Source organism: Macaca fascicularis, chromosome 1, assembly GCF_037993035.2.
Source record: "Macaca fascicularis isolate 582-1 chromosome 1, T2T-MFA8v1.1".
Classification (NCBI taxonomy): Eukaryota; Metazoa; Chordata; class Mammalia; order Primates; family Cercopithecidae; genus Macaca; species Macaca fascicularis.
The window spans coordinates 131,447,080-131,461,772 of NC_088375.1; the positions used below are offsets into that span (position 1 = coordinate 131,447,080).

General features: G+C 31.4%; 1 protein-coding gene across 6 annotated transcripts in view; it reads left to right on the plus strand.

The window, feature by feature from the left end:
* The window catches only part of COL11A1 (collagen type XI alpha 1 chain), a 220,374-nt gene that overhangs the window by 80,902 nt on the left and 124,779 nt on the right, over positions 1-14,693 (plus strand). For 5 of the 6 annotated variants that reach the window (XR_012429045.1, XM_015432036.4, XM_015432041.4 and 2 more), the window contains 8 exons: positions 182-436; positions 1,393-1,455; positions 2,900-2,941; positions 3,873-3,935; positions 5,979-6,053; positions 7,118-7,201; positions 9,593-9,649; positions 13,574-13,627. Coding sequence is in view for 4 of the 6 variants with exons in the window: in XM_015432036.4 (XP_015287522.3) it covers positions 182-436; positions 1,393-1,455; positions 2,900-2,941; positions 3,873-3,935; positions 5,979-6,053; positions 7,118-7,201; positions 9,593-9,649; positions 13,574-13,627 (693 nt within the window). In the remaining 2 variants the exon portion in view is untranslated. Of the gene's footprint in view, positions 1-181; positions 437-1,392; positions 1,456-2,899; positions 2,942-3,872; positions 3,936-5,978; positions 6,054-7,117; positions 7,202-8,734; positions 8,781-9,592; positions 9,650-13,573; positions 13,628-14,693 lie in introns of those variants that run through there. The other variant, XM_074027429.1, reaches the window with a different exon arrangement.

Below are 14,693 nucleotides of genomic sequence, written 5' to 3' on the forward strand. Positions count from 1 at the left end.
AATGTACAAATGTATTTCTTTCAATGATACTTGAAAGACTACTTTCCAGGTGTTTAGAGTTGCTTGAGTAGTAACAAAATCTCATCCTATCACATGCCATCAAACTGTAATTTAAATGCTTACCTTGCTTTACTAACAATAAACTTCATGTTCCTCAATTCCTTGCAATTTAAATTAATAGCCAAATCCAGTTGAAGAAATATTTACTGAAGAATATCTAACGGGAGAGGATTATGATTCCCAGAGGAAAAATTCTGAGGATACACTATATGAAAACAAAGAAATAGACGACAGGGACTCTGATCTTCTGGTAGATGGAGATTTAGGCGAATATGATTTTTATGAATATAAAGAATATGAAGATAAACCAACAAGGCCCCCTAATGAAGAATTTGGTCCAGGTGTACCGGCAGAAACTGATATTACAGAAACAAGCGTAAGTTGATACTATGCTCTGTGTCATTGTATGTCTTATTTATGGGATATTTTTATGTCCATGTCCATCTTAATGTCTTTTCAGGTTTAAAATACAGGTTGAGCTTTTATGTAAATTATGAATGCCTATTACCACTAGGACACCTTCTTAGATTCTTTCACATGGGAATCTTCAGCAATTGTATTGTTGGCCACACTTTTGGAGTCATTATTTGAAAGTAAAATCTCGAATAGAATTGCATCAGAAATTTTATCATTGATAAGATTAAGACATAGTTGTTTTTATTCTGAGTAGCAAGTCTGATTTTTAGACTATTTCATCAAATTTAATTTGATGTCATTCCTTGATGCCTGGGAATAATCACTGACATCTATAGATGTCTTTATAAAACATGTTAATAAGAGGCAATTGTTCAATCTCATTTTAAGATTCAGTATTAATGCTTCTTATGCCTATCTTTTAAGTTTTGCCCTACTTAAGCCTTCAATAGGTCCTCATACTTAAAAATATATTTTAATAGGTTATTTTAAATGTGTTTACTTTACTAAATTGTCTTTTTAAAAACTGAAATGGCGCGGTGGCTCATGCCTGTAATCTCAGCACTTTGGGAGGCCGAGACGGGCGGATCACGAGGTCAGGAGATCCAGACCATCCTGGCTAACACGGTGAAACCCCGTTTCTACTAAAAATACAAAAAATTAGCCAGGCGTGGTGGCGGGCATCTGTAGTCCCAGCTACTCGGGAGGCTGAGGCAGGAGAATGGTGTGAACCCGGGAGGCGGGGCTTGAAGTGAGCCGAGATCACGCCACTACACTCCAGTCTGGGCGACAGAGCGAGACGCCGTCTCCAAAAAAGAAAGAAAGAAAAAAAAAAGAAAAAAAAAAGGAAGAAGAAGAAAAGAAATAAATAAATGACCTTACAGACATTCAGGCTGTTTTGAATATTTCATTCAACAGATAAATGGCCATGGTGCATATGGAGAGAAAGGACAGAAAGGAGAACCAGCAGTGGTTGAGCCTGTAAGTAGGGGTGTGAATGCACTTTAAAGGTTGGTAAAATTGCTTAGGAGCCACCATTATGTTAAATTATTATGTATATTCATGTATTACCAAGATTACCAATGATAATCTTGATGTCCAGATGTTTACAATTCACCACAAATAAGTAAGTTAGTAAGGTCTTGTCTAGACAGGAGAATTTCAATAAAACAAAACATAGAGCTGCAGAATTTCAGAATTTGAAAGTAGCTGAAATTTATCTTGTCTAATTCTCTCATTGTAAAGCTAAAGAACCAGAGATCTAAAGGACTTAAGTAATTTTCCTGAGGTTTCAAATGTTTGATCAATCAGATATAATAGGACTTTCAGTTTTCCTGCTTTCCAAGTCAATGATATTTTTATCTAATCTCTATGACTTCACATTATTTGAAATATATGACACACTTATTTGTTACATATCCAAATTGTGTCATATGATATTATAAAATTTGTTTACTTCCTTTTCATCTACAGAAGAATCTCTAATTCATTCCAAATTACTTTTTTAAAATTTGTATAAATATTTTAATAATAATATTGCTAAGGAACAAATTCTTACTTGGAAGGAGTTTTGCCATTGTTTCCTGCTAATAAATAACTCGGAAAAACTAATGTATTAGAACTGAAGGTAGAACAACATAAAAATCATTTCAGAAACTGTAAGGACATAAAAATTCCAAAAAATAATAATAAAAGAAAGAGAAATGATAAAGAATAAAAAGACTCAGTTTTAAGGACCTTGTTGGCCATCTACTCATTACTCCAAAATCATGCAACATGCTCACAAAAACGTTGAAAATATTTCTTTCAGAATGAATCCGTCCTTATTATAAACATTTTTAACCCCCTTTTTAAATAACATTACAGCTTTTCAGTAGTCCAAAGATGGAGTGGAATGATAAATGTTTTAGAACTGAGTTCTTATTCTGAATAGCTCTTTATTCCTTTGCTTATATCATATTTATCCATTTTTCTTTTTCTTGGAATTTTCTGTAATTTTCCTGAATTAAACTGCTTATTTTCCATTCATTCATTTACACAGCATATATTTACTAAGTTTCTGTTTTGTGCCAGGTATTATTCTGTGGGCTACAAACAAACAAAAAACAAAAACAAAACCTTGGTAGAGTGTTTTGTCTGTACTCTTCTTGGAAGCACTTCGCATATTCTCCTTTGTAATATTATTCATCTAAATATTCATTTCCACTCCACTTAATTCACACATTCTCTGAGGACACAGGCTATATCTTCTATCATTTTGAATTTCTTTCCTTCCCTGTGCAAAAACATTTGTAATTAATTTAAATGGTATGAATAGATAATTCACTATTTAATGTGCAATGATATAGTGTTCTCTTATATTCATGTAATTAAGAGGTTGGGGGTTATATTTCCCTGGCAGAGATGTTCTCTTTTCTTATTACAGGGCATGCTTGTTGAAGGACCACCAGGACCAGCAGGACCTGCAGTATGTAAATGTTTTAAGATTATTTTTGTCTATTTAAAGTAATCATGTATAAGATTTCTATTAATTACTGAATGAGAACATTTAGACTAATTAGAATGTTGAACTATAGAGAAAAACATTTGTTCAGAGGAGCTGGTGCCTTTGAACTGCCTTCTGATTTGTCTATCCAAGTAATACTCTTTAAATTTTGTTTTAAATAATTTTGTTGCTTAAATGATCTGCATCTTCTCAACTCACTTTCATCTTTCTACTGAAATATATAAAAGTAAAGAAGAGTCATCCTTATTTTCATTGCAGAGGTATAATTATATCTCAACAAATGAAATTACGACTTCTAGGTAGAATGTAGCTGCCTTATCTATACCTCTGTGTGGAGTAATTATCAGATTCCATTATGGTTTCCTGATAAGGCTGTTGTTGCTCAATGTGTTTATTCTCAGGTGATTGCACTGATAAGACCCTGTAATAAATCCTCTGTCTTTTGTGGAATTAAACTCTTGTCATCTGAAACAATATATGATACTGATGCATTTAAATATGTTTACCCATAAAAGGAAACATATAATTGCCTCTAACCTAAAAGATTTCTACATGTTCAACTTGGCTATCAAATTTTTGAGTTCTAATTTTATGAGTGTTCCGTTTCTTCAGTTAGAACTGGGACCAAATATGACCTTAGAGACTTTACATTGGCATATTCTTCTTTCCTGTTTTTCCTTGGAATGTTTGCCTCCACTCTGAGAGCAGCTGAACTAGCTACAAATTGGTTTCTATATGTTGTCTTTTCACAGGCAGATAAATATGGCAACTGTTTAGAAGACTAGTGTATATTTATAAAATATAAATGAACTCTTCGACAGGACTAGGGTGAATTCATCTGAATCTTAATGAGATTAGGAATCTGATTCAGATACGTTTTGTTTCTCTATAGGGTATTATGGGTCCTCCAGGTCTACAAGGCCCCACTGGACCCCCTGGTGACCCGGGCGATAGGGTAAGTGAATGGACATGACATCTCATTACAAATGCATGTCACACAGACAAAAATAATTAAAATGTATTCTACAAGCTTAACATGTTATTCTTCCTGTGTGTGGGTGGGGTAAAGACAGCATGAATTCAGTGCTACACAACATTTTAGTTAACTTTTTAAAAATTATTTTAAAGTGAGGATAAAAAATGTGCATTTATCTATGGCATAATTAATATCAAACTTTTATTTTCAGCCAATATCCCTGATGATATGAACTCATGACATTAGGGATTCTGGTATTCAAATTTGAATTCCAGACATATTTTTCCAGGTATTCCCATTTATATTTAGTTGGATGCTGATAGAATGAGTTAATAAATCTAAATTCCACTTTGAAGATCAAATGCTGGGTTACATGCTGAACTATCTCATTTGTGTTAAGTCTCTTCAAACTCTTCTCATACAATACCCTTCCCTTTTTTCCCTGCATCCTTGAGTAGCCAATAACTGTACTTTTTTTTTCTTTTGTTCTTTAGAGGATCAGAGATGCAAATAATTTATACTTTTCATATAATTACAATTTAAAGAATGTAAAAACTTTTTAATTTAAATGTAATGGAGGAAGATTTTTAAATATTTCAGAAATTCTGGCCTGAGTGACAGCTATTTAAGGTCAGAGGACATAAGAAGTATATTGTGCAAAGATTATGAAACATTTTATTTAAAATAAAGTTCACAAGGTTAGTTCTTACATGCTCTGCTTACTTAATTTGATATATCCAGTTTCTTGGAGATATTTATTTGTAATAGTCATTTTAGTTAATATTTTTAAATCCCACCATGTTTTCATGAGACGTTTTTGGATTCTGTAATTTACTGGCCTTAAACTCTATATCAGGTGATAAATTCATCTCTTTACACTGTGCCTTATGAATACAAACATATAAATGATCGAAAAATGTAGGAAATATTTTAGTAAATAGGAAGTTATACAATTCAAGCTAGATTTGTTAGGATTTGAAACAATTATTTCTTTATAGAAGCCATTATTTGAACTTACTTTAATAGTTCCTTGAAGCCTGTAGAGAATCTATTGAAATAATATCCTAAATAAAATATAATTTTGCCAATCTAGAATCAATGTTAACAGTTTTCTAAGAGTTAAGTTTTTATAAGAAATTCACATGTGAAAAGTGCTGCTGCTTTTTTTTTTATATTGGATGAATGCTTTGAGTTACAGCATTTTGTATCCAGTTATTTATTAATTTTTGAATTTGCTTGCTTCCCTGCCAAATATGATAGGGCTACGTAGAAGTGTCTCCTTATATTGAAAGCTTATGGACATATACCTTGTATCTATTTGTCACATACTTAAGAACAGATGTATATATTACATATTTAATATTTTCTATATTCACATCCATATCTTAGATTTCTAGACAGCATTGTCACACCTACACACATACACACACTGAGTATATTTCATCAGTAAACATTTAAAATAAATTAGTGATTATCTATGATTAACATTAGCATGCTAAAATTAGCCATTGTCTATATTAAAAAATATCTCTCTTGAAGATAGTATCTATTGTCTATGTAGATAAGTATTCTACTAAATAAATACTATTTATGTAGCTGTTAAAGAATACTAAAATATACCTTAAACCTAGTAATTTTAAATAAAACTTTCATTATCTACTTAAATCTGTTTTTGTCTAACTATAAGAACCAGGCTTGTACTACTTGTTTTCTCACATTACTTTCCCCCAAAATATATGTGAACTCTTCATTTTACACAGTTTTAGGCTGCAAACAAAGTTTGAGCAAAATTTATATCTTAATTGGATTATATACTAATAACCAAATATTATTAAAATCATCTAAAACTAGTGCAACAGAATAGAATTTTGTCTAGGTATACTTACTAAAAACGGATTAAATAAGATGGAAAGGGCAAATGCAAATTAGATACAGTAGACCTATGTTATAAGTTATTCTAGTTCTAGTAAATATTATTATTTTGATATTTATTTATTTTGGTTATTTCATTTATTTTCTTAGGGTCCCCCAGGACGTCCTGGCTTACCAGGGGCTGATGGTCTACCTGGTCCTCCTGGTACTATGTTGATGTTACCGGTATGTTCTTTTTTATGTTATAGAAATGACTTGATATTTTGTCATCTTTTTTCTAAAGATTATTGTTCAACCACATTGAAGAGCAATCAACTAAAAACCATTGTATGAGGTAGAAATACTTGAAATTAAGCAGCATTTGGAAATTCAGGGAAATTTCACAAAACAAAATTCTGATAAGTATCAATTTCTGAATTAAAACTAAGAATTCCTTATTTGATTACACTCTTAGCAAAAGAGTTTTTAATAGTATTTCCAATTGTGGTTTATCCTGAGTCACATTATTAACATGTTTTTATACATTATTTAACATAGCATTAATATACTATTTACCATCTATTATCTATATAGTCATAAGTAGTATTTATTTGTAGTGTTATTATTCATTGCTCAAAAATTATTTGCTTTACTGTAAGATTCCTTTGTAAAGTTTTTGCTGCCCTGGTGTTTTGGGGAAAAAATGTGTATTTTATTTATCAATTTCAATGTCATGAACAAAGTTTCAAGAAATAATTACTTAGAATGAAAAATTGATTTGTACTGCATTTTGAGTTAAAATGGAGCAAATTTTATAGAGGAATATTACAGAAGATCTGTTTTATAACTTAAGTACTTAAGAATAGGTGAACAAAATAAATAAATCACAAGGAAAATTTCCTGTGTATTAATGGATATTCCAAAAATTTTGACAAACAAAATAGAGATTGAGCTGTAACCGTCACTGAACTTCGTATATTTGGAATTTTATACAAATTAATCAATAAAACTTTTTAAGCATTTGTGCTTAAAAAGTCACAATTATTTATTCCAGAGGTATAGAAATTATAGCATTTAAAATTGAAACAGTTTCTAGTTTCTTCTTCTACAACCGGCAACCTGTAGTGTAAAGAACTTCCATAAGAGAGAGTAAAAACAAAACAAACTAGATCTCATGATTCATTATGGAGTTACTTTGTAATTTTGTAAAATCCCACCATTTTAAGTGTTTTTTATCTAATGATCAAAGCACATAATTCAACATGTTTGACAAAGCTGATTTTGAATTTCTTAATGTTATGTCTTCCAAGTTCCGTTATGGTGGTGATGGTTCCAAAGGACCAACCATCTCTGCTCAGGAAGCTCAGGCTCAAGCTATTCTTCAGCAGGCTCGGGTAAGAAAGGATGAACTTGCATTCCCACAAGATGACTGACTCTGTGTCAAGTATATATGTTTGTACATATGGAAGATGCTACCATTATTAATAGAATATTTACTTCTGAATAGTGTATTGAACTTACTTGGAAAACTGCTAAAATTATATTTACTTTTCTAGTAGTAATGTTTATTAATTGAAAATTATAGTTAGGTAGTTGATCCTAATTGGCAATTATATAATTGCCATTATATAATTCTAGCAATCTTCCACCATAACACACAAGATTTCTAATTTTTTTTCCCAAGAGTATTGATACATTTACACCTAGTGCACCTTATCTATCACATCCAGTTTTACTTTGCTAACTCATAAGTCAATGATTAGTTATAATTAAGAGAATAAAATTTGAAACACATTTGTTCTTAATTTTCTGGATTATCTAAGATATCAAGAGTAACACAGAAAATTAAATTTCTTGGAGATCATATATAAGAAAGGAACCTTCACATTTCTTACCAACCCTAATCTTTATAATCTGTAATGTTTTTAAAATTGCAGTTTATGATTTTTTTTTTTTTTAGTTTAAAGCTTCCACTACTTGTAGACTTATAAAATATAGAAGTACATTTATGGTTTTTAATTAGTTTCATTGAAATTAGAATATACACAAGAAAGTCAAAAGGATAGACCAGGGAGGAATTGGAATTCGTATAACATTTTTTTATTCATAGTATTGGTTTTCTTTTTCTTTTTTTTTCTTTTTTTTTTTTTTGAGACGGAGTCTCGCTCTGTCGCCCAGGCTGGAGTGCAGTGGCCGGATCTCAGCTCACTGCAAGCTCCGCCTCCCGGGTTCACGCCATTCTCCTGCCTCATCCTCCCGAGTAGCTGGGACTGCAGGCGCCTGCCACCTCTCCCGGCTAGTTTTTTGTATTTTTTAGTAGAGACGGGGTTTCACCGTGTTAGCCAGGATGGTCTCGATCTCCTAACCTCGTGATCTGCCCGTCTCGGCCTCCCAAAGTGCTGGGATTACAGGCTTGAGCCACCGCGCCCGGCCAAATAGTATTGGTTTTCTTTTTGAGGAATAAGGAAATAAAGGATTTATGATTGGTATGGATATGGTTACCTACTTTCTAACCAATATAAATCACTTCTGTGATAAAATTTTTATTCATAATGATGATGAATTTATGCATGTATTAAAATATCTGAAAACATGAGTGAAAATTGTAATTCATCCTCAATATTTGTTTATGTCTTTCCTAAGTCTATTAATCTGAAAATACATCATTATTTGGTTTCATCATGTTTAAAGATAATGAAAAATTAAAATATTTGTTTATTAGATTTTGGCATAATGCAAATCTAAAATTATTTAATATAATTTACTAAAGATTTCTACAACTTATTTTATAAAATATATTATTTTGAACAATTTTAAGGTGATTATTTGAACTTAAATATTTTATGAGGTTATTGAATTCCTCATTTTATTAGCCCTCTTCACCTACTTGAAAAATAGGTAGCAAGCATTATAATTCAATTTTTCAGATATTTAATCTCAAGGATTAAGAAGTATATTGTCAAAAATCTCATGGTGAGTCAGTAGTGACTTTGGAGATCCTACTGTTTTCATCTCGTGCACTTTTCTAATATAATTTTGCATTTATTTCTGTTGTGGTATTATTTTTGATATCTTTGTGATAAATCTAAGTGTTCATCTCTTCAGCTCTCTAATATTCAAAAGTAGCACACAATACTAATTTAACATCTATCAAATTTTTATCTTTTGTACTGTATGTGTTCAACTTTTCAAGTATGCTAATTTCACATTTCTAATATTCAGTGTAACAATAGTGCATGTAATCAGTTTATTATGCCTATGATTATACAAAATAAAACATTCTTCTATAGCATTATATTTGAGATTTGTTAAAAGGCACATATTATCATAACACTTTCTGACCAGTTTTGTTTGATGGTGTCTGGCTTTAGTTATCATAATTTTTCCTAAATTATTGCTAAAATAATTTTATCTAAAGTCTCTCAAATTGTGCCTACACATTTAAGAGAAAAAGGCTATGCATTATTCTTGAGTAAATTCAGAATAGTAAATTATCAGATACTAGTTGTTCTAAAATCTAGTTTAACTTTTATTTTTGATTAAATCATAGCAATATATGTTACAAGATTTTATATGTTAAAAAGTTTTCAAAATGTCTGATATTTACCTCTTTTGTCATTCTAGAAATTTGCAGTTCTTCAGTAACCCGACACTCTTTCTAGCATGTAGCTATTAAATCTGTGTTCATCACGTGTTACTTAAGGGTAGCTTGTGCATATTCATATTGTACTTTAATTTGCTCTTCCAGGAGAATATTACTGAATTTGACATATTTTGTTTTTTAGATTGCTCTGAGAGGCCCACCTGGCCCAATGGGTCTAACTGGAAGACCAGGTCCTGTGGTAGGTTACCCCAACAAAGATAATATATGTTAAAATTTTCAAATTAGCAGTTCTCTGTGCAACTTCTTCCAGGGATTGTGCATATCTCTGGTTGGTGACAATAGTGTATGTTTTCATGCTTGCTGTTGTTTCCATTAAAATAAAAATCCTTCTCAATTCAGTTTTCAGTACATTTTGATCAAAAGGTCTTAGTAAAAAAATTTAAATTGAACAAATAAAATAAAAATGTTATTGAGTCATATCCAAATATTAATTTCTTAAACGATTAGTATCATTCATTTGCCTAACATTCAGTTTCCAAAATGATATTTTACATTAAATCCTTGAGACTTAATTTTATATTAAACAAAATGTTTGTTAAAAAAGAAAAATATATTTGAGGCCAGTGAAAATTATGACAAAATCTTCGGACAAGCAAGATACTTTTTTAAACTGCAGGTTGTCTCAGTATTCCACAAGATGCTTCAGATTCTGTTGTAGAAACTCTTGGAAATAACAAAATATTATTTTTTTCTTACTAGCATGATAGCAAGCTAAGATATTTCAAATATTTTTGTCTAAAAAATCTTCAAAGACACTAGAATATACTAATGTTAAGTGGTGTAGCAGTTCACAGGATTCAAACCAGGATTCTCATTAATTTTAGAATAGATGGATACAAAATTTATATTTTAAATATTTGCTTTTTAGTATAATTTTTTTCTACTGTGCTTTCATATGCTCTCACAGACTTTCAAAATATTTTATGAAAATAAATCTTTTTACAGAATGTATTATTCTGAAAGTTAAAATCTGTATTGTACATACTAGACACAGCAAAACTATTGTATTCAAATTTAAATCAAGTGCTTAGTCTTCTAATTATTTAATCTATTTTACTGGTTATATTAGGGTGATAGTTTTTCTTCATGTATTTTATTCAAGATTTTATTGTGTAGATTTCCTTATATTTATATTTACCATAATTTAGTCAAAATTTTACATTTATTTTGCAGGAATATATAGTCAATCATATAAGCTCAGGTGGAACATATATTCTGATAATATGTTTCATAGAATTTAAATTATATAATTTAACACATTATTAAATATTTATCATGTATTTTATCATACTTTGCCTTTCCAAAATACAGTAATATGGCAAATTCTATATCACTTAATAAATGAAATAGAGTTAATTTTTAATTATTTGTTAATGACTCAAATTTACATAACAGGAAAGTAAGTAGTATGTTAGTGTATTATAAAATTTGGGGTCAGAAGAATTAACCTAGGTATTTTATTAAAAATAAAAATTTCTGAGACTCTGAACTTAAGACTCTAATGTTGTAGATTCAGAATTAGAACCAGCACTGTAATTTTAATACATGCACCAGATTGATTCCTATGGGCAAACATGTTTGAGAAACAGTGCCATATATGATTTAATTTACAAATATCAGGCCGGGCACGGTGACTCGCGCCTGTAATCCCAGCACTTTGGGAGGCCAAGGCGGGCGGATCACCTGAGGTTGGGAGTTCGCTACCAGCCTGACCAACATGGTGAAACCCCGTCTCTACTAAAAGTAGAAAATTAGCTGGGTGTGGTGGTGCATGCCTGTAATCCCAGCTACTCGGGAGGCTGAGGCAGGAGAATCACTTGAACCCAGGATGTGGAGGTTGCTGTGAGCTGAGATCATGTCACTGCACTCCAGTCTTGGCGACAGAGCTAGACTCCATCTCAAAAAAAAAAAAACCAAATATCAGTCCTAGGATATCTAAAACTCTATTATCCAAAGAAATTTCATTACTTACCTTGAAAAACACAAGGAAATGGATCCATAGAGGCTAACGGCAGCAATGAGCAGAAATAAGGGAGGCACATTAGCGGTTCTTGTTTTCATTAAACAACCATTAAGGGCCAGCCTATTTTCCATAGCCTGTTGGCAAAGAGAAAATATTGACAACCATATACACATTCTCAATGTCATAGCCCAAATTAATTAGTTTTATCTGCTTATCTCTTTGGTATGAAAGTTTCAGCTTCCTTAATTATTGAAGGTAGGTATTGAGAGAAAAAAAATCGTATCGTTTCTTTTTACCATTTACTCTATTATACTTTGTTTCGAAACATGCAAATTTGATGTTTGCATCAAAATGTTAAATTGTTAGTCTTCCAAATATCTTTTAACTCTATAGTCTAAAAAAGTATTCACTAGATTAAGATTTAGAAAAGAAAGTTCTACATCAATATTTTGACATTTGTGCATTTTTCCTATGAAAAATTATTTAAACCACTTGTTTACATCCAGTTGCCTTTATAGACAAATGGAGGACTGTATCATAAAACATGCAGGAAGTATAGAAAAAATTTTTCTCTATTATTTTATTGTCAATGACTGTGTGACATTTTTTAGAATAAATGTTGGAGCAAAATAATTATAATCTGTTGAGTAGGTAGTGCTTATATAGAGAGAATGTAAAACAGTCAATTAATTAAAAATAGTCTGTTCTATAATTGCATTCAATTCAGTGATTAATAATCTGACTTAATGTGGAACCTCAGTTTTTCTCTTGCAGAAGTTTGTTTGCAATAATTCTTTATTAGAAGCTTGAAAGTCATTATTCTTTTAATTTTAAAGATTAGAAAATTCATGTTACTTGACTTTTTGTATTTCGTAGACATCATGTTAATACTTCTTTTACTTTGGAGTCACCAGGAGGCTATAGATTGCTGACATGTTCAGATTTAGCATAATTTTAATCTTTGTCATACTTTATACAATGTGGTATTTAATGGAATGTGTATGGATTTAAATAAATTAGAATCTTTTAGAACACACAGTGTTTCAACATGAAGTGACTATAATCACCATGTTTATTTTTAATGTTCTGAAGTTTTTTGGGGATACATGTTGCCTAGTGTTTAATTTTAAAACTCACAACTTGTTTATAAAGCAATTTTATGGTTTGTTTATTTATTTTATTTTATGTGCCAGGTTGTTGTTGCACCTTTTTATTTTTTATTTATTTTTATTTATTTTTTTATTTTGAGATGGAGTTTCACTCTTGTCACCCAGGCTGGGATGCAGTGGTGTGATCTTGGCTCTTTGCAAGCTCTGCCTCCCCATTTCAAGCGATTCTGCCTCAGCCTCCTGAGTAGCTGGGATTATGGGCGCCTGACGCCATGTCCACCTAAATTTTGTATTTTTAGTAAAGACAGTTTCGCTATGTTGGCCAGGCTGGTCTCGACCTCCTGACATCAGGTGATTCACCTGCCTTGGCCTCCCAAAGTTCTGGGATTACAGGCTTGAGCCACCATGTCTGGTCACCTTAATTACGTAAATGCATTTAAGATATATTTGTTATACAGACTTATTCTCATTGGAAAAATCATACCAACCTGGGAAAAATGTGTTAACACTATTTCAGGGCAATTATAATAGTATCAATAACACCAGGTTCTTGCCATTTTGTTATTATACAATTCAGAGTCTAAAAAATATCTGAATATAAAAGCAGTAACATTTTGTCAATGTTAATCCTTATAGTATAAATGGATTAAATGTATATCTGATTTGGTAATAATGGGTTACTCTACTACTACATCACAGAGTAGTGATAAATAATGCTTTGTGTGTCATCCTATGAGTTCTTATAGTGCACACACAAAAGACAATTTCAATGTGATTTCATGACTTTAGCTTCTGTGCAGTGGTACATAAAATATAGACCTTTATTGCTCACAAATTGGAATGTAATCAATATATTGAGAAGAGATATACTTCAATGCAAGTGCTGGAGAATTTTACTGTGTTAATAAGATAATGCTAATATGATTAAATATATTTTGAATAATGTTTAATTATTTCAAGTGCAATTGGTAGGATAAAAGTAGTTATGAAATTGCTAAATTAAGTGAAATATCTTCACTTTTTTCTATAGGGGGGGCCTGGTTCAGCTGGGGCCAAAGGTGAGAGTGGTGATCCAGGTCCTCAGGTAAGAAATCAAAATTTGTCTTTTTATTCTTGACTGGCTTCTTTGATACAGCATAATTCCTTTGAGAATGCATCAATAGTTCATTCTTTTTTGTTGATGCTGTTCCTGAGTAGTATTCTATTAAGGTATGAGAGTTTATTTTGAAATTTAAAAAATCAGAGAAAACTGATTATGATATTTGGGTGATTCAAGATATAGTAGCCTTCTTTTTTATGTTTGGTTAACTTTGCCATTGAAAGGATGGAAAATGCTTAACTGGGAATCGTGTAAAAACACTGATATTAGACTATATGAAAATGTAGGGGGTTTATTCTTTCCCAAAGTTTGTGAACTTTTTGCTCAACATTTTCTTTTTATAAAATAGATGAATCTGAAAACATACTGCAGTAATTGTTTAGGATTTTAGTTTTCCTTGACTCCTTTAATCCAAAAAGAGAAATGTATTATCAAAGGAAGGATTATTTACACTAAAAACTAAAAAGTATTTGTACTGTTATTTTTGGCCCATGCCTTGGGACTGGAGTTCAAACTACAGTGTTCTCATTACAAAGCTACGTACTCTTCAACCTGTAGACCATCTTTTTTTTTTTTTTTCTCCAAGACAGAGTCTTGCTCTGCTCTGTTACCCAGGCTGCAGTGTGCAGTGGCATGATCTTGGCTCACTGCAACCTTTGCCTCCTGGGTTCAAAGGATCCTCCTACTTTAGCCTCCCAAGTAGCTGGGACTACAGTCATATGCCACCATGCCGGGCAAATTTTTTATATTTTTTCTAGAGTTGGAGTTTCAGCATGTTGCCCAGTCTGGTCTCAAACTCCTGAGCTCAAGCAATCTGACCTCCTGGGCCTCCCAGAGTGCTCGTATTATAGGAATGATTCACCATGCAGGGCCTTTAGACAGTCTTGATTTTTTATTTCTAGAATGAACATTTCACAGTGATTATAAAAATTATTTAAATTTTCAAATGTGGGTTTCATTATTTTCTGCTATGTTTATTATGTGCATATTGTTTTAATTAACTTTAAATAGCGTATATAGTTAGTTAAATATGAAGGCCTATGTAATATTT